The 20921-nt window shown below is 35.2% G+C and overlaps 1 protein-coding gene across 1 annotated transcript in view; it reads left to right on the top strand.

Moving 5' to 3' along the window:
* CNGB3 (cyclic nucleotide gated channel subunit beta 3) overlaps window positions 1-20921 on the top strand; it is a 162675-nt gene that overhangs the window by 83958 nt on the left and 57796 nt on the right. The window contains exons 9-12 of the mRNA XM_055303427.1: window positions 605-669; window positions 1428-1550; window positions 15383-15524; window positions 20036-20195. Coding sequence (XP_055159402.1) covers window positions 605-669; window positions 1428-1550; window positions 15383-15524; window positions 20036-20195 — 490 coding nt within the window. The remainder of the gene's footprint in view (window positions 1-604; window positions 670-1427; window positions 1551-15382; window positions 15525-20035; window positions 20196-20921) is intronic.

Below are 20921 nucleotides of genomic sequence, written 5' to 3'. Positions count from 1 at the left end.
TGAGGGAAATAGCAACTCTGGATTAGATGCATAAACTCATTGTGTCTCTTTGAACAATGTCAAGAAGAGCTAATCAATGCTAGTATTACCGGAATTTAAATTTTATTGAAAAAAATACACATTTAATGCAACTTGCTTAGAAATAATGCTAGTATTGAGCAATAGGACTTAACACCTATTTATGACTTCAATGTATTATATTATACTTTTCCTATTTTATTTATGTCTTGAGTGGAATGCAATTTTAATTATTGTGAAATAGAATTCTACTAGGTACTTTAAAAAGAAAAAGGAAAAAATGTTTTTAAGCTTGATTTTCAACAGCATTACAAATAAGACTATTACTAGAAAGTAGTAATTTTTATTTCTATATACTTTCTATTACTAAAAAGTATTATACTAGAAAGTAGAAATAAAGCAAGAAGCACTGGGTGTTTGGCACCATTCTAAAATGTACTGGCCAGAGGAAAATAGAACGAAACAGACCCTAGTTTGTTTGTTTTGGATACATATGAATGGGATTATTTTCAGTAACAAATAAAATTTGTCTTAATAGTTGTATTTAAGACTAACACACTTTTGGATTTCTTTGTCTTCTACATAGTACACTTCATTTTTTGAATTTAATCATCACCTAGAGTCTATAATGGACAAGGCATATATCTACAGGTAAAGTATGAATCAGTATACTTCTAGGGGTGGCAGAAAAAGCAACGACACAACAGTTTGGCCAGCATTTGAGAAGACTATGATCTCCCTGCCAAAGAAAACAATAATCTCAGAATTTTGGCTATGTAAAATAAGGAGTTATGTTCTGAAACAGACTTGAATATTTTGAAATGAGATAAAAAGCATGAAAATCATCTTAGTTTTTAGAATAATACAGAACTAAAAATTGAAATGAGTTACCAGCTTCAGTTCAGAACAGGTACAGATAAATGTGCTCCTTCACAAGTTGACTTTGCATCTCTCTCATGACAATTTATTCTAATCTGAATTTCATTTATTTGCTCCCCTGAACTTCACCTGCACAGAGATTTCTAGTCACTATTAATCGTAGTATAAAGTCCCATGAGCTTTTCAGAGATATCCAGTTAAATCAGTGTAGCGTATTTTATGGGACTCAAAGTGGAGAGGTGACCCTTGAGGCATGCCTTTCAAGGAGTTGATTCATACCATCTGTGAAAAGAGAGGAAGGTATTTTTCTTTTACACTCTGTCAGTCCCAGTCAAGACACTAGTTAGAAAACATGCCAGTTAGAAAACATGCAATGGCACCATCATTTTATATTGTACTAATGAGAGTTAAGAGTTCACAAATTTAAAGGAAGGAGATTCAGTGGAGACTTCCAGGAAAAGAAAATGTTAAAATAGGCTGTATTCCAGAAACGACATGAGTCTTTACTTTGCATTTATTCTCCTTGGCAGAGTCATTCGAACAACTGGATACTTGCTATATACTCTGCACATTAATGCCTGTATTTATTACTGGGCTTCTGACTATGAAGGAATTGGAAGTACTAAATGGGTGTATAACGGTGAAGGAAACAAGTAAGTTTTAATTTGAAGGAAACTTCTATGGATTCTTCTTAATTTTCTGTTTCAATGCATGTGTTTTCTTAAGCCAGTATTTTTGAAACTGTAACTCACAACCCATTAATGGCCAGTAAAAACTTGTTAGTAGATCAGTTTCTTTTTGAGTGAAACACAGTAAAGTAGAAGAGAATAGAAGAGAAAATATCAGTCTGTCATACATAATAGGTGTGTGTGTGTATGTGTGTGTATCCTGGTGTTGACCTATGTAATGCATTTCTTGCTCTGGATTATGATCAAAAAAGTTTGAAAGCCTCTGCTTTAGAGTGGTAAGGTAACTTTTAATAACTCCAATGCTGATTGTTAGTAATGAACAATGTTAATTATTCGGAGGGCAGGTGCAGTAGCTAATTAGTTTACCACTAAAGGGTTTTATGGGTTTATGAGTCAGCTATAACCACTAACTCAATTAAACACTTACGAGTAACAAGGATAATAAATTAAACTTGACAATTAGATATGCAAGTATCAAAGGAATAAAAAGGATCATTTGAAAAATTCAGGGCAGTAGAATTATGACTCAATAATAGCAACTGGGTTACTTAATAGTGAGATTTCATTTTGGTAGATACAAGGGCATAAAGTAGACTCCCCTAACTTTCTGCTCCAATGAAATGACATTGAGCATATTATAAGGCAATGGCCTTCATGGAAAAGAGCAGGTCCCAGCATGACTTTGAAGAGCAACTCACAGCAGCCTTCGGAAGGAAGGCAATTATAGGATAGAGCAAAAAGAGTGAAGATACCTCACAAAATTACACACTACCTAGAGTGAACGGGATGGGCGGGGGGGGATTATAACAACATTTTTTGAACTTTTAACCAGAACTGATTTGAGAAATTGGAAGTCAGAAGGCCCACTGATTGAAAAAGCACATACATATACATACACACACACACACACACACACACACACACACACAAATTATCTATTCCTGGGAAGTTTACAACCGAATCTATAATTCCCTTTAGAATGTGTATTAACTTAAGCATATATTTAGTTTAGTATAAATAACTAATTTATATAGAAAATTGAGTAAGGTACCAACTATATTAAATAATGCCTAAAAGTGAGCATTCAAGTGTATCTGAACATCATTAGATGCCTCAGTCTGATAACTGTTCTTATCAAATTAACAAAATAATAGGGTCGCATCAAAATGTCTTCCAGAAAAAGTGGAGTTACTTCTCTATTCACACCTAGATGCCTTTCTGCAGCACTTCTAGAGAATATATCTTGTTCACAGGGCCTAGAACGGTGCTGAGTATATATGTAAATTTATATTAGGTACTTAAAGAAGACAGGAAAGAAGAGAGGGAGGAAGGAAAAAAAGGAAGGAATGGTCAGATCTTTGTTATAACAAGAAGAAAAGAAATCAGCTTCAACCCTTAAGAAACTTAAACTAGTATGTGCTAATATTTTAGACTTCTAATTCCCAGGCTAGTGCAGATCAAATATCCAAAGTGCCCCCACTATGAAGTACAACAAAATAAATTACTTGTAAATTTGCCATAAAATTCTTATACATTTGTAAATAAATTACCATAAAGTAGTTTTCAATGATTACTGGATTCTCTAGAAAGTAAAAAGAGTCTAGAAAGTCTTAAAAAAAAAATTTATACTAAAGCTGGAGCACAGTGATGAGATAGCCACTAAGGAAAAGAAAGAAAGAAGGTAAGTACGCAGTAGGAGAAAAAAAAAAAAAACAGAACAATAAAGCCAAAAAAAAAAATTCAACCAGTTCAAGAAAGAAAAAAGAAGAGAAGAGAAAAGAAAAAGGGAAAACTGAGAAAGGAAGTTGTGGGGAGAAATATAGAAAATAGGAAAGCACAAAGACAAGACAAATTGAAATCACAAAATAAGATACCAGAAACAACCTAAAATATATCAATAAGCATAATTAATTAATAAGGACTAAATTCACCAACTAAAAGAGATTGTCAATTATATTAGTAAAAATAGACTTTAAAACAAAAATTATTGTAAATAAAAAGATCATATAATGGTAAAAGTTTCAATTCACCATCAATATATCCCAATTCTTTTTTTTTTGTATATTTTTTTATTGGAGTTCAATTTGACAACATATAGCATAACACCCAGGGCTCATCAGTGCTCGTCACCCAGTCACCCCAACCCCCCACCCACCTCCCCTTCCACTACCACTTGTTCATTTCAGTCATGTTCTGTCACCCGCATGATATTTCCCACTCATTTTCTCTTCTTTCCCGTTATTCTCTTTCACTATTTTTTATATTCCCCAAATGAATGAGACCATATAATGTTTGTCCTTCTCCGATTGACTTACTTCACTCAGCATAATACCCTCCAGTTCCATTCACGTTGAAGCAAATGGTGGATATTTGTTGTTTCTAATGGCTGAGGAATATTCCATTGTATATACAGACCACATCTTCTGTATCCATTCATCTGTCGATGGACATTGTGGCTCCTTCCATAGTTTGCCTATGGTGGACACTGCTACTATAAACATTGGGGTGCAGGTGTCCTGCCATTTCCCTACATCTGTATCTTTGGGGTAAATCCCTAGCAGTGCAATTGCTGGGTCATTAGGTAGCTCTATTTTTACCTCTTTGAGGAACCTCCACACAGTTTTCCAGAGTGGTTGCACCAGTTCACATTCCCACCAACAGTGCAAGAGGGTTTCCCTTTCTCCACATCCTCTCCAACATCTGCTGTTTCCTGTCTTGTTAATTTTCACCATTCTCACTGGTGTGAGGTGGTATCTCATTGTGGTTTTGATTTGCATTTCCCTGATGGCAAGTGATGCGGAGCATTTCCTCATGTACTTGTTGGCCATGTCTATGTCTATGTCTTCTTTGGTGAAATTTCTGTTCATGTCTTTTTCCCATTTCATGACTAGATTCTTTGATTCTTTGCTGTTGAGTTTAAGAAGTTCTTTATAGATCTTGGATACTAGCCCTTTATCTGATAGGTCATTTGCAAATATCTTCTCCCATTCGGTAGGTTGTATTTTAGTTTTATTGACTGTTTCTTTTGCTGTGCAGAAGCTTTTTATCTTAAGTCCCAATAGTTCATTTTCCTTTTGTTTCCCTTGCCTTCATAGATGTATCTTGCAAGAAGTTGCTGTAGCCAAGTTCAAAAAGGGTGTTGCCTGTGTTCTCCTCTAGGATTTTGATGGATTCTTGACTCCCATTTAGATCTTTCATCCATTTTGAGTTTATCTTTGTGTATGGTGAAAGAGAGTGGTCTAGTTTCATTCTTCTGCATGTGGATGTCCAATTTTCCTAGCACCATTTATTGAAGAGACTGTCCTTTTTCCAGTGGATAGTCTTTCCTGCTTTGTCGAATATTAGTTGACCATAGAGTTGAGGGCCCATTTCTGGGTTCTCTATTCTGTTCCATTAATCTATGTGTCTGTTTTTGTGCCAGTGCCACACTGTTTTGATGATCACAGCTTTGTAGTACAACTTGAAATCCGGCATTGTGATGCCCCTGGCTCTGGTTTTCTTTTTCAATATTCTCCTGGCTATTCAGGGTCTTTTCTGATTCCACACAAATCTTAAAATGATTTGTTCCAACTCTCTGAAGGAAGTCCATGGTATTTTGATAGGGATTGCATTGAATATGTAAATTGCTCTGGGTAGCATTGACATTTTCACAATATGATTCTTCCAATCCAGGTGCATGGAATATTTTTCTGTCTCTTTGTGTCTTCCTCAATTTCTTTCAGAAGTGTTCTATAGTTTTTAGGGTATAGATCCTTTACCTCTTTGGTTAAGTTTATTCCTAGGTATCTTATAGTTTTGAGTGCAATTGTAAATGGGATGGACTCCTTAATTTCTCTTTCTTCAGTCTCATTGTTAGTGTATAGAAATGCCACTGACTTCTGGGCATTGATTTTGTATCCTGCCACACTGCCAAATTGCTATATGAGTTCTAGCAATCTTGGGATGCAGTCTTTTGGGTTTTCTAGGTACAGTATCATGTCATCTGCAGAGAGGGAGAGTTTGACTTCTTCTTTGCCAATTTGAATGCCTTTTATTTCTTTATGTTGCCTGATTGCTGAGGCTAGGACTTCTAGTAGTACTATGTTGAATAGCAGTGGTGAGAGTGGACATCCCTGTCGTGTTCCTGATCTTAGGGGAAAGGCTCCCCTAAGCCTTTAGTGTTTCCCCATTAAGAATGATATTTGCCATGGACTTTTTAGATGGCTTTTAATATGCTGAGGAATGTTCCCACTATCCCTACACTCTGAAGGTTTTGATCAGGAATAGATGCTGTATTTTGTTAAATGCTTTCTCTGCATCTCTTAAGTGGATCATATGGTTCTTGTTTTTTTCTTTTGCTGATATGATCAATCACATTGATTGTTTTACAAGTGTTAAACCAGCCTTGCATCCTGGGGATAAATCTCACTGGGTCATGGTGAATAATCTTCTTAATGTACTGTTGGATCCTATTGGCTAGTATCTTGTTGAGAATTTTTGCATCTGTGTTTATCAGGGATATTGGTCTATAATTCTCCTTTTTGATGGGGTCTTTGGTTTTAGAATTAAGTTACTGCTGGCCTCATAAGATGAGTTTGGAAGTATTCTGTCCCTTTCTATTGTCTGGAACAGCTTTAGTAGAATAGGTATTGTTCTTTCTTTAAATGTTTAATAGAATTCCCCTGGGAAGCCATCTGGCCCTGGACTTTTGTGTCCTGGGAGGTTATTGATGACTGCTTCAATCTCCTGCCTGGTTATTGGCCTGTTCAGGTTTTCTATTTCTTCTTGTTGATGTTTTGGTAGTTTGTGGCTTTCCAGAAGTGTGTCCATTTCATCTAGATTGCCTAATTTATTGGTGTATAGCTGTTCATAATATGTTTTTAAAATCGTTTGTATTTCTTTGGTATGGTTGTGATCTGTCCTTTTTCATTCATGATTCTATTAGTTAGAATTTTTTTTGCTTTTAATAAGGCTGGCTAATGGTTTATCTATCTTATTAATTCTTTCAAAGAACCAACTCCTGGTTTTGTTGATGTGTTCTTCAGTTCTTCTGGTCTCTATTTCATTGAGTTCTGCTCAAATCTTTAATTCTCTTCTTCTGCTCAGTATAGTTTGTATTTGCTACTCTTACTCCAGTTCCTTTAGGTGTGAGGTTAGCTTGTGTAGTTGAGTTTTTTCCAGTTTTTTGAGGGATGCTTGTATTGCGATGTATTTCCCTCTTAGAACTGCTTTTGCTTTATCCCAAATATTTTGAATGGTTAAGACCTGATTTGTGACCCAGTATGTGGTCTATTCTGGAGAAAGTTCCATGTGCACTTGAGAAGAATGTGTATTCAGTTGCGTTTGGATATAAAGTTTGTAATATCTGCGAAATCCATCTGGCCCAGTGTATCTTTTAAAGCTCTTGTTTCTTTGGAGATGTTGTGCTTAGAAGATCTGTCGATTGTAGAAAGCACTACATTCAAGTCACCAAGTGTAAGTGTATTATTATCTAAGTATTCTTAACTTTGGTTATTAACTGATTGATATACTTGGCAGCTCCCACATAAGGGGCATAAATATTCATGATTGTTAGGTCCTCTTGTTGGATAGATCCTTAAGTATGATATAGTGTCCCTCTTCATCTCTTACTACAGTCTTTGTGATAAACTTTAATTTATCTGATAAAAGGATGGCCACCCCTGCTTTCTTTTGAGGACCATTTGAATGGTAAATCGTTCTCCAGCCTTTAATTTTCAGGCTGGAAGTGTCCTTAGGTCTAAAATGAGTCTCTTGTAGACAGCAAATAGATGGGTCTTGCTTTTTTGTCCAGTCTGAAACCCTGCGTCTTTTGATGGGATCATTTACATTTAGTCCATTCACATTCTGAGTTACTATTGAAAGATATGAATTTAGTGTCTCGTAATACCTATTCAGTCCCTGTTATTGTGGATTATTTCTTTAGGTTTCTTCTTTCTTTTACAGAGTCTCCCTTAATATTTCTTGCAGAGCTGGTTTGTTGGTCACATATTCTTTCAGTTTCTGCTTGTCTTGGAAGCTCTTTATCTCTCCTTCTATTCTGAATCAGAGCCTTGCTGGATAAAATATTCTTAGCTGCATGTTCTTCTCATTTAGAACCCTGAATATATCCTGCCAGCCCTTTCTGGCCTGCCAGGTCTCTGTAGAGAAGTCTCCTGTTAATCTAATACTTCTCCCCATATAAGTTAGGGATCTCTTGTCTCTTGCTGCTTTAAGGGTTTTCTCTTTATTTTGATATTTGCAGGTTTCACTATTAAATGTCAAGATGTTGAATGGTTTTTATTGATTTTAGGGGGGGACCTCACTATCTCCTGGATCTGAATCCCTGTTTACCTCCTCAAATTAGGGAAGTTCTCAGCTATGATTTGTTGAAATATGCTTTCTGGTCCTCTCCCTCTCAGCACCCTCTGGAACCCTAATTATATGTAGATTTTTCCTTCTGAGGCTGTCATTTATTTCTCTTAACCTTTTCTCATGGTCTTTTAATTGTTTTTCTCTTTTTTCTTCAGCTTCCTTCCTTGCCATCAACTTGTCTTCTGTGTCTCTCACTCTTTCTTCTACCTCATTAACTCTCATCATTAGTCTCTCTCTTCAGTTTGGATTGCATCTCATTTAGTTGATTTTTTTTTCGGCCTGATTAGATCTAAATTCACAGTCATGAAGTCTCTTGATTCCTTTATGCTTTTTTCCAGAGCCACCAGTAGCTTTATAATCGTGCTTCTGAATTGGCTTTCTGACATCAAATTGTAATCCAAATTCTGTAACTCTGTGGCAGAGAGTACTGTTTCTGATTCTTTCTTTTGTGGTGAGTTCTTCTTTCTAGTCATTTTGCTCATTGTAGAGTGGCTGTATGAGTGGGCTGCATAAAGAATATCAACCACAACCTAAGTAAATTTCACCATAGATGATTCTTGTTAGAAGCAAGAACCCTTCTCTCTGTAGTGTTCCAGCTGTTCTCTCTTTAAATCTCAGGTTGAATTCATAGGTTTTCAGGATGATCTGACAGTAATCTAGGTTAGTTGGTGGGGCCGGGTGAGTTGAGGCACCTACTCCTCCACCATATTGTGCTCCCCTCCAATATATCCCAATTCTAAATGTGTATGCATTAATAAAACACTTATGATAAATCAGAGAAAGTCATAAAGCAAAAATTAATAAAGGAAGAGAAATTGATAAATACACCATCACAATGTGAGATATCAACATACAACTATTGATTGACCAAGCAGCCAAAATACTTAGTAACAATATAAAAGATTTGAGAACCTAATTAACAAGCTTGATTTTTTTATGTCTCTAGTTTTTTTTATTTTATGTCTCTAGTTTTTATTTAAATTCTGGTTAGTTAGCATATAGGGTAGTATTAATTTCAGGAGTAGAATTTATTGATTCATCACTTACATGTAACACCCAGTGCTCATCACAAGCATCCTCCTTAATACTCTCATCCACTTAACCCATCCCCCTGCCCACCTCCCCCCCAATTTGTTCTCTGCACTTAAGAGTCTGTTTTATGGTTTGCCTCCCTCTCTTTTTTCCCCTATGTTCATCTATTTGTTTCTTAAGTACCACATATGAGTGAAATCATATGGTATTTGTCTTTTCTGACTGGCTTATTTTTCTTAGCATAATACATTCTCATCCATCCACATCATTGCAAATGGCAAGATTTCATTCTTTTTCATGGCTGAATAATATTCATATTATATGTAATATACATATTATTAAATATTTATATATGTATTTATATGTATATATATATATATATAAAACACTTCTTCTTTATCCATCCATCAGTTGATGGACATTTGGGTTTAGCTATTGTTGATAATACTGCTATAAACAGGGGATCCCTGGGTGGCGCAGCGGTTTGGCGCCTGCCTTTGGCCCAGGGCGCAATCCTGGAGACCCGGGATCGAATCCCACGTCGGGCTCCCGGTGCATGGAGCCTGTTTCTCCCTCTGCCTGTGTCTCTGCCTCTCTCTCTCTCACTGTGTGCCTATTATAAATAAATAAAAAAAATTTAAAAAAAATACTGCTATAAACATTGAGGTGCATGTGCCCCTTTGAATCAGTATTTTTGTAAAGTTTAGTTAAAAACCTAGTAATGTGATTGCTAAATTGGAAGGTAGTTCTATATTTAACTTTTGAGGAACCTCCATGCTGTTTTTCAGAGTGGCTGCACCAGTTTGCATTCCCACCAACAGTGTAAGAGGTTTCCCCTTTCTCTGCAACCAGGCCAACATCCATGGTTTCCTGTGATGTTAATTTTATCCATTCTGACAGGTGTGAGCTGCTATCTCACTATAGTTGTGATCTGTATTTCCCTGATGATGAATGATGTTGAGCATCTTGTCTGTTGGCCATATGGATATCTTCTTTGGAAAAAACATCTATTCAGGTCTTCTGCCCATTTCTTAAATGGGTTATTTGCTTTTTGAGTGTCAAGTTTGATACTTTGTAGTATCAAATCAACTCTGTAGATTTTGGATACTAACCTTTTAACACATATGTCATTTTCAAATATCTTTTCCCATTCCAAAAGTTGTCTTTTAGTTTTGTTGATTGTTTGCAGAAGCTTTTTATAACAAGCTTGATATAATAGAAGAAAATAGCACCTTGCACCCAAGAATTAGAAACCACCAATTCTTTGTAATCACTCATGCAAAATTACAATAAGTGGTCATTTTCATGCCACGAGGCAAGTTTCAACACATTTTACAGCATTAGTTCCATACAGTGCACATTCTCTGATTATAAAGACAAGAATTTCTCCATGGCTCTGCTCTGTTCATTGAGACAGAAGAGTTCTCATTCAAAACCTAAGCTCCAGTAATCCTACCACCAGCTGTTAGGGGCACAGTTGCTATTTTTACAAAGAAATTGCTTTTTTGTGTTTTTTATATATCTTTTATATATATTTAAGGAGCATTTTTATATATTTTTAAGATAATTTGCATATGAAAGTTAGTAATATGCTTACTTTTCCTCAAAGTTTTTAAATACCACCTTACATTACTATGTCTTTTCTATTACTTCATATTACCCTTTGGCTTCATAAACTGAAAGAGTGTTTTACTTAACCCTTGTGATGGTATCTGATAACCTATCAAGTGACGGTTGCTTATGAGATCACTGGACTTACATACTTTGCCCTCATTAAAACTAGGCAGCAAATTGTGAGCCATAAGTGGAGCATTGTGAATATTTAAAGTAAGAGTCAAATTTAATACTATTCCATTAATCCTCACCAGTATAACAATATCTAATCATTTTAATAGTAGACTAGGAGTCATTTTCATTTATTTTGAACTGATGGCATCCTTCATTCAATTGTAAAATTTGACAAAGAAGGAGAAGGCTTAGCTTAAAAGAAAATATAAGTAGTTAAAGTTATTTGGTACCCAGAAATATCCCCAAAATTCCTTTGTTCTTTGTACATATATACCACAGTTCACTTATTTACAGGCCTAAAGTTCCAGTATCCATAAATGTCTTAACAAATCCCTAACCCCAATCCCTAACATATAGATCTTCAAAAGAGTTAAAAAAAAAAAAAGCAAGCAAAGTTGTCATAGAAATTATGGCTATAGACAGGGTGAGGAAGGAATCAAAATTACTATACCTTAGTGCTAGGGAAATTTAGGATAACTTAGCCCCTTTAGTCCACACATGAAGATGATGAGACCAAGGTAGGGGAAGGTTTTTATTCGGGATCTCCTATATGTCAGTTCAGACACTGGCAGACAAAAAGAGAGAAAGAGGGAGGAGGGAAGGAAGAGAGGAAAGGAGGAAGAAAAGAAAAAAGAAGTCTTTACACTGACATGCACAGTATGTAAAAACTTTGGATATAAAAAAACACACCAGAACAGCATGAGTTCAGTGGACCAGAAAGGAGATGAAAGGCAGCTGGAAGCACAGCAGGGAGGAGTGCAAGATTTCACAGATGTGCTCACAGATGCAGTCTTCTTATGTTCTTATTTCAGTAAGTCAAGGTATGCATAACCATTCACTTATTCTTTCATATCATTCAACAAATATTATTATAGTTAGCAACTATGAAACAAGTGGAGTTGGAAGGAATGCAAAATGACAATCATTTTAGGAAAGGATCTGATAGTTTCTTTTACAATTAAACATACAACTTACATGTTGCATGTAAGTGATGAATCACGAGATTGTACACCTGAAACTAATGTTAACACTGTATATGACTAACTGGAATTTAAATAAAAACTTGGAGGGGGGAAGCCATATACCTTACAAACAAAAAGTCAAGCCTAAATATTTACCCAAGAGAAATAAAAATATATGTCTATTAAAAACTTATGTAAGTACATTCAGGAATGTTTATTCATAACAAGAAACTTGAGACAGCCTAGGTGTTCATACATAGGAGAATAAACAAACTGCTATATTCATGAAATGAATTCTACTCTGCTATAAAAAAGCAAAAACTGTTGATAGACACAACAACATGAATAAATTTCAAAATCATTATTCTGAGTGAAAGACATCGTACAGAAAAGTGTGCATATGGTATGATTTCATTTATGTGAAATTCTAAAACAGGCAAAACTCATCTCTGGTATAAAACATTAGAATAGTTGTTGCCTCTGAGAAAAGGAATGAGGGAACTTTCTAGAGAGATGGAAATGTCCTTTATCTTGGTAGGCATTTGGGTTACACAGATATATACATTTGTCAAAATTCATCAAATTATATACTTAAGATTTGTGCTTTTATTTTATTTTCAAAATTTAAAAATAATTCTATATAAATATTGAACTCTGGTTAATATATTTATTCTGAAGCACTGAATTTAGAAGGAAATGCCTTGCTGTCTGCAAATCACTTTGAAATGCATCCAAAAAATAAGATGAAAAAGAAAATAAGATGGATTGCTGAGTGGAAAATTAGAGGAATGTGTTGACAAAATAGGTAGAGTAAAATGTTCATAGTAGAATATAGTTGTTTACTATAAAAGGTGGGTGTTCACTATAAAATTCTTTCAGTTCTTCTGTTTGAGGTTTTTTTATAACAAAATGTTGGGGGGAAAGTTTCGTGTAATGTTTGTTTTACGGGAGAATTTCTATTTTCACATTAACTGTCTTTTATGATTTTATGTCAAATTCTGTCTTACTGCTCTAGCTTGGAACTGTATATATACAGCCTGTTAGATAGTCATGTATTAAATCAGTCAGATAGACTCTCCTTGAAAAGATCTATCTTGCTTAGCATGTTAATATTAGAGGTGGACACATTTGACTAATTAAGCTAATCCTAGAAAATCAATAAGATGCCATCTAATTAAATTACAAATCTTACCTTTGGTTGTGCATGCCTGAGTGTATAAGACATGATCGAAAAAAAATCCAAAAATAAACCTCAAAGCATGAGGGCAGAAAACTTCCAATTAACATAGAGGACCATTTTGTACACACAAAAAAATAGTTCAAGGCTAACCTTTCAGATTTGGAAAATCAATGCTTATGTTTCACATTTGATTGTTATTTTTTAACATCCATAAATAATTAAATGAAAGAAAGAAGTTCATATTTATTCCTGATAACACTGCAGTGACTTTGAAGGGGACAGTAATCCCAACATTTGTAATGGAATTGGCTATGTAGGGAAAGACTCTAGTCCCTGTCCCACTCTTGGGTAGGATTGGGTTCAATATATTTCCTTAATTTAAAGAGACCCCCAGGTCCTAGGCCTGTGGCCAAACTAAATCAGGTAATATGAAATTATAAATTGGAATTTGAAAAGTTAAAATGCAATCCATAAAATTAATTCTATACTCCTTCAAGGTGGTTCTCTTTGACATCCAGTTCACTATAATATTAGCAAGTCCAAAGAAATCTGCTTTACAGAGTGGTAATATTTTTATTCTCTTGGCACAGTGGTTTCAAACTTTCCCAAAGAATTAATTATTTTTCTGTTCTTATATCAACCAGGGTAAAAAAAAAAAAAACACCTCACATCCTTCAAAAGGTATTGAATTTCAAAATGAGTGATTTCTTTTTAGATTTGTTTTTGAATATTGATTTTAACTGCAGTTTGATTCTTTGTAAACCTCCAACTGCCTATTGTTTGAAGATCTGAAAACTGTAAACTTTTTCACGAAAAAAGACCACCCTTATTCTAAGACTAATATACAATTGCTTGAAGTGCAAATATTTATGTGGCACACCTAGACAAGAAATGGAAGGCAGATTAGAGCCAAAATTCTGTAAAATGTACTGTTTTTCTGTGTCTATACTAGAAACTAGAATTGCTTGGAACCCACTATTGTTGTCTTCCTGCAACAATATATGGAGATACGGTGTATATACAGCACATTTTTTTAAGGATTCAGTGGGAATGCCTGATTCAGACCATGTTATCAGAGCTATATGAAATATGTCAAGTAGTATATCTAATCATACACTAAAACTATGGTAAATATACTATGAGGTTATAATACCACCTTTCATTCCCACCTCACTAGGGACACCATGAAGCCTTTAGCCAAATGTAGATAAATGAATCCTATATATTCTGTCCTAATCTTTATCATATTATTTTTTTGCTGCCTTGATTTCTAATTCTCTTCCTATCTGGGCTATAATGATCTCAGTCTCTCTACTTACAGTTGTTCAAGTTAAGTACAGAATCGTTATCAAGTATATTTCTAAACTTGATTATTATATTAATCAAGTATATTGTTATTATACCTGATTTTCTTCAATACTAAATTTCTGGATAAATTACCTATTATACCCAAGAGAAATTTCCATTTTAAGATTGAACTCGGTATGCCTTTGTCTTTGTTATGGTTATATATTTAATAATTTAATGAGATGTGAGTAGAAAAGAGAGAGGAGGAAAATATCTACTGTATTTTCTATCAGTAAAAACAATTGTATCTAAACTATAAAGGCTCTCCAATCTTTATAAATATCCTTTATCTCACAAATCACTAGTGTAGTAGTTTAAAGATGCCCTCAAATTCTTTGCTGCCCCTCTCACTGTAAAGATTCTGTAAAAAATACTGCTATCCTTTCCCTCACCTCTGTAACAAAAGATTAAGACATTATGGAACTTCTGAATTCTAAGAAATCTTATAGCTACTATCTGAGTTACTATAGCCACCATGTAAGAAGCCTATCTACCCTGAGACTGCCATGCTATGAGGAAGCTTAAGTTAGTCATATTGAGAGGCTACTGGAAAAGAGGATACCCAGCCAGCCCCAGCCATTCCAAGCATTACAGCTGAGGCTCAGACATTTAAGAGGAGACACTTTGGGCATTCCAAACAGTCATAATGTGCAGAACAGAAGAACCCAGTCAACAGTTAGAATCAAGGCACAGACATTTGGCCTCAATAAGTCTGCCCAGCTATCTCCAGACATTCAAGTCATCCCAGCTAAGGGTCCACCTATCATGCAGGATAGATAAGCCATCTCTGCTGGACTTTACATAACTACCCAACCCACAAATTTATGAGCCTTAATAAAATAGGGCTTATAAAATAAAATATAAAATAGTTTTATACCACTAAATTTGGGGACAATTTATTTTGCAGCAAGAGATAAGCTAGAACAGCTAATAAACACCCTCCATGCAGCTAGTTGTTTAGTCATTTCACAACATTTATCAAGAAGTTTATGTTAGTACACATGGTATTGCTAATGTTTCTTATAGAAAGAAAATCATGATTAGGAGGAAATGTGTTATAATTTAGTAGTAATCTATACTCCCAAGCATAGTGATATTTTAATGTAATAGTAAAAAGCAATATTTTCTTTTCACAGGTATCTAAGATGTTATTATTGGGCTGTTCGAACTTTAATTACCATTGGGGGCCTTCCAGAACCACAAACATCATTTGAAATTGTTTTTCAACTGTTGAATTTTTTTTCTGGAGTTTTTGTGTTCTCCAGCTTAATTGGTCAGGTAAATAGAGGTGTGAATCCCTAGATACATAATGCTATTTTTGAAAGGCTAATGTCTATAAATTTGCAGAGGAAAAATCAAAATACATCTAATGCTTTCTTTTTTTTACTGACATTTCATCTTTTTTAATGAAGTGGAGGAGGATGTGAATGAGCCAACATTGCTTTCAATTTTTAAACTGTTAAATCTATCAGAAGACCTATCCACAATGAGTGTCAGATTAGACTCAGAAAAAGTCAAGTTTCTAAATTGACTTCTTAGAATTTCCTGAAAAACCTTTAAAATCTCCCTTCTTTAATTAAACTTCAAATATTGTCATAAAATCCCTAGATTAAAATCAACCTCGGAGGTCATTTAGACCAGAGGCTACCAAATGCCATCTAAATCAATTTAATTAATAAGACATTGGTTCATAAATGTTTATTATGGCATCTCTTTGTCCTTTTTCCTCAAGAAGTCACAGTCTAGTAATAAAACAATTGCAAATAACTATTACAAGGTAGTTGACATTTGCAAGGCATAGAGCCCAGTATTTTTGTGAATTCCCAGATTCACAAGAAATAAAAAGCTGGACAGCATAGCATTATTGGAAGGTATACTTCCTTGGAAGGTACTTCACATATCATATTTTGAGAACAAAAAAAGTCATAATGAGATTCTTATCCTGGGTAAAAAGACAAAATCACAAAATGACTATTCCTACTGATAAATCATTAGTTCTCACCACACTCACTGTGGTATGAATAAATCTCATTCTTGCTACATTATTAGCAATCTCATTATTGCTACAAAATGTAGCAATAAAAATAATTTTTATAACATTTGAAGCTGACCATAAATAGTCAAAACTCAAATCCTACATCCTTGAATATCAGCACCTGCTATCCTTGGTAAGTACCAAAGGAAAGTTTGAAAGCTCTATATTAGTTCAGAATAGGGAAGCTTCCGAGGAGAAGAATGCATTTCAACTTCTTAAAAAAAGAGATAGGACTCAGTAGTTATAGACAGATAGTCCAATCAATCAGAAACAGTGTGTGAAGGATGGCAATGATAAAGCACAGTGTGCTTGAGGAAATAAAGTACCAGTATGACTTAAGCGAAGGATGCTTGTAAATAAGTTAGAGATGTATGTAAGGACAAAATATTTTAAGGGATCTGAATGTTAAAGATGCTGAACTTTATCTGAAAGTCAATGAAAAGTCAGCCAAAAGTCTCAATCTTTGAACAGAGATTCAGGAAGATTAATCAAAATATAATATGAATTGGAGGAGGTGATACTGTCTTTAAAAGTAGGTTTTATTATGGGGAGCCTGATTAGCTCAATCGGTTAAGTGTCCAACTCTTAATTTCAGCCTAGGTCCTGATCTCAGCATTATGAGATCAAGCCCCATATTGGGTGCTCTGTGCTCACTGCAGAGTCTGCTGGAGATTCTCTCCCTCTGCCTATTCCTATGGCTCTCTTGAGTGCACACTCTCTCACTGTCAAATAAATACATCTTTAAAAAATAAAATAAGGTATTATTTAGGTATGATGAGACCAACAAATCAGGAGACATTTGGCATTGAAAAGATAGTTACACAAACAGATCCAAAAGGAAGGGTCACAACATGCCAAGGAAGCCACATGGGGAAGCACCAGGTGAAGGACAAGTGAAGTGGGGTTAGAAGATTTAGAATTGGCTAGTTTGGGTAATTTTAGTAGGTTCTGAGGGTGTAGGGACTGTCTCTAGTTGGCTGGTATTTGGCTCTGGAGTGGCTAGGTGGATCAGGTGGATAGTAGCCTGGAATATAAGAGTCCAATAAAGAAGGCTGTTAGGAGTATGATCTCTGGATTGGTTACTTTGCCTATGAAAGCTGCATTCCCAGTGGAGTTGTTTGCTATCTCTAGGAATTAGCTAACTCTGGGAGGGATAGTACCAGATATCAAAGCATCAAAATACAGAAATTTTTAAAAATATATGGTTAATACAGATATATAGGGATATGGCAACTCCAGCGGGAGCATAATAACAGAGTGGAGAGAGAGACTGTAAAGGAAACTCTAGAAAATATTTAGGTTTGCGAAAAACACACAAGCAGTTAAAAACTGTAAGTATAAAATATCATAATCTTAATGGCTTATTCATTGCATCAAACAATGATTGAAAATGAAAAGGTGGTTTAGAGAGAAATGTAATTAATTTGAACATAAATAGCAAAAATCGTATTGTCTCATAGTTTCTTATAAAAATCTGTGTGAGGGATCCCTGGGTGGCGCAGCAGTTTGGTGCCTGCCTTTGGCCCAGGGCGCAATCCTGGAGACCCGGGATCGAATCCCACGTCGGGCTCCCAGTGCATGGAGCCTGCTTCTCCCTCTGCCTATGTCTCTGCCTCTCTCTCTCTCTCTCTCTCTCTCTCTCTGACTATCATAAATAAATAAAAATTAAAAATAAAATAAAATAAAAATCTGTGTGAGGTACCCACATCCCCTTCAATGTTGTCTCACTTTTATAGATGAGGCAGCTCCAGTTTAAAGACATTAAGAGGCATCCTCAATTCCTACATGTAATTCACACAGTTGTATGATACAGCCATATAATATTGATAGTAATAGTAAAATCTAACATGTATTTAGCATTTACTATATCCAAGGTAATGTCTACAGGATTTAAAAATGGTATCTAGCTCCAGTTCAATTTTCTTGCTACTCAGAATGTAGTCTTTAGACTAATAGCAAAAGTGTCACTTGGGAAATTCAGATTTCAGTCCTCACCCCAGAACTGTGGAGTAGAATCTGCAATTTAACAAGATCCTCAGGTAATTTATATGCACATGAAAGTTTGAGAAGTGTTGCTTTATACACCACACCACATCTTCCTTTGCATTGAATTTGAGGTTTCTTTTGGAACCTCAAATATCAAGCCACTGAAAATATAGTACTATAGCCTCTCCCCACCACAAAAAAAAAAAAAAAAGATTGAGACAGAATATACACTTTCGTAGTGAATACAAGATGCTGAGGAAAACAGTTGAAAACAAGAGAGGGACTGGGACACAATCTCCACTATTCAAAATTCCCACATGAATCATGCCAAGAACTGCACCCTGGATCTGATCCTCACATTTTAACTTCAATATTCTATTCTATGATACACCTATTAGAGACTGACATTTTCTTCCCCTGATTTGGAACACATCATGGAACACATGTCCTCTTCATCTATGCTACTAAAACCTAGTGTTGCTGAAGGATAGCACTTAAACCACTCAGATTACTGTCACTAAATTCTGAGCCCTCAATGTTGATCAATAATGCTCTTAATTATCCTTGGCTCCCAATTGAAAACTCTATTAAATCTCCCAACCAACCCCTAACATTCCAAGTATCATGGCCTTAGGTGACTTGGCAATGTTTTCTATCAGTCAAGAATGGCTTGTAAAAAGATCTAGTAACTGAGGTTGTCAAAGGATATTTGGAATAGCTCCCAAGGAGTAAGTCAGGGACTGAAATAAATGTATCCAGTTTGACTATCTGCATAGCTCCTCAACAGATACTTTGGATGAGAAGAAAAACCTATTGACTCTAAAAATACAAACCGAGGAAGGCACCACAATAAAAGAGCCATTTGAGGTAGACCTCAAAGAATGAGTAGTTTTTCCATAAGCAAAAAAGACTCAGCTACTAGAATGAATGAGCAAAGTCTCAAGAATGTAAAAGTGAAACTCTGGTTTTCCTCTGTATTATAAACCCACGGTCAAAGCAAATTTACAACCACTTGCTTCCCTCTATGTGAGAGGAAGAGTCAAGCTATATATCTTTTTTGTGCTGAGACCTTAAAGATCAGCTTTTAACCTAGAGTGGGTTTTTATGGCTGAGTTATAAACATCCAAGAACTAAAACCTGACAGTTCCTTAAGTATTGTCACAGCAGTAGATGATGCTTCAGTAATTTCAGCACATTTCAACTTCTACTGAATACTGTGCCTTAAGCATGATGAGATTTGATTTTATCTGTCTAAACAACACTAAGGGAAGTACAGAGGTTGCAATTTCATGATGAATTGAGTCTATATAGCCAACCATACTGGATAATCTATGACAGATGCTTTCAAAGTGAGACTCACAAAAATGGACGAGCCTTTCTGCCAGGTAATTGCTCAACTTTCTTTGTACATCCCTTGAATAAGCACAAGCTGTATAATTTTTAAAATACCAACTAACCATCTTCACAGTAATAAACAAGTTTGCAAAGATGATTGTGTGCAGTCACATGCATTATGTGACTGAACCCTCACAAAAACCACATGGTAAATAAGACAGGTCCTATTGTCCTTATGGGGTCAGAAGGGGGATATGATTTACCAATTGTTTTATGTAAATGGTTGAAATTAAGACTCAATATCAGTGTGTTAAAAATCAAGTAGTGCATTAGAATGGAATGTATCTAGTAAAAACTCTTAATTAAACTGGGCTTTCAGTAACTCTTCCAATTCCTCCTGCCGGGTGTGGAGTGACTATATTTGTGGTTTTAGATGCAAGATGTAATTGGGGCAGCCACAGCCAATCAGAACAACTTCCGAATCAACATGGATCATACCATTTCCTACATGAACACTTATTCCATTCCTAAGAATGTGCAGAATCGGGTTCGGACTTGGTATGAATATACATGGGACTCTCAAAGAATGCTAGGTAAGCAAGGGAAATTATCAATTGAATCCCTATAGCAGGTCCATATAATGAAAATCTTCTGTAAGTTAGAAGCAGAGACTAATTGGAATTGAACAAAAAATTAGAAAACAACTAAATGATCCTTAGAACATTAATTTATTTAATACCATGAGATTTTTTTTTCTTAAATATCCAGACATAACTTACCAGTTACGCAAATCCTGGAAAAGCATCCACAGCAGCTGTTCCTGTTAAGTGAGGAAGAACAGCAAAAGGAGCAGTAACAGTTTCCCTCATTCTTTCTGTAGATACTGCTCCAACTCCTTAGCTTAAGAGAGAACAAGGAACTATGTTTTTATAGAAAGGATTTTCATATTTAGAATCAATATTGGAATCAAAATAAGGATATAATGTGTCAATTATTTTTTTTCTAAATGGATGTAAGAAAACATCAAAAATAATCAATTCTCAGAAAATTGTACCATACTAGAGACTAAGAATGGACGGGTTTGTTTATGGAATATTTTATCAGCCTGAAGGCCCATCATTTAATTCACATACAGAAAAATCTTTAATGTATTCACATTCTTCATTGAGTTAATAAGTAAGGAATGACAATAATTTGAATTTACTCACACTTTTCTTTTTAGATTCCATTCCCAACTAAGCCATCTACCAACTATGTGCAATTCAACAAGTCACTTACAACCTCTCTGAGCTTCAGTTCTTTTTTTGTTTCTTCTTTCT

This window comes from Nyctereutes procyonoides, unplaced genomic scaffold (assembly GCF_905146905.1).
Source record: "Nyctereutes procyonoides isolate TBG_1078 unplaced genomic scaffold, NYPRO_anot_genome, whole genome shotgun sequence".
Lineage (NCBI taxonomy): Eukaryota > Metazoa > Chordata > Mammalia > Carnivora > Canidae > Nyctereutes > Nyctereutes procyonoides.
The sequence above is the reverse complement of the archived record's forward strand: the minus strand, read 5'-3'. Positions and strand labels throughout refer to the sequence as shown.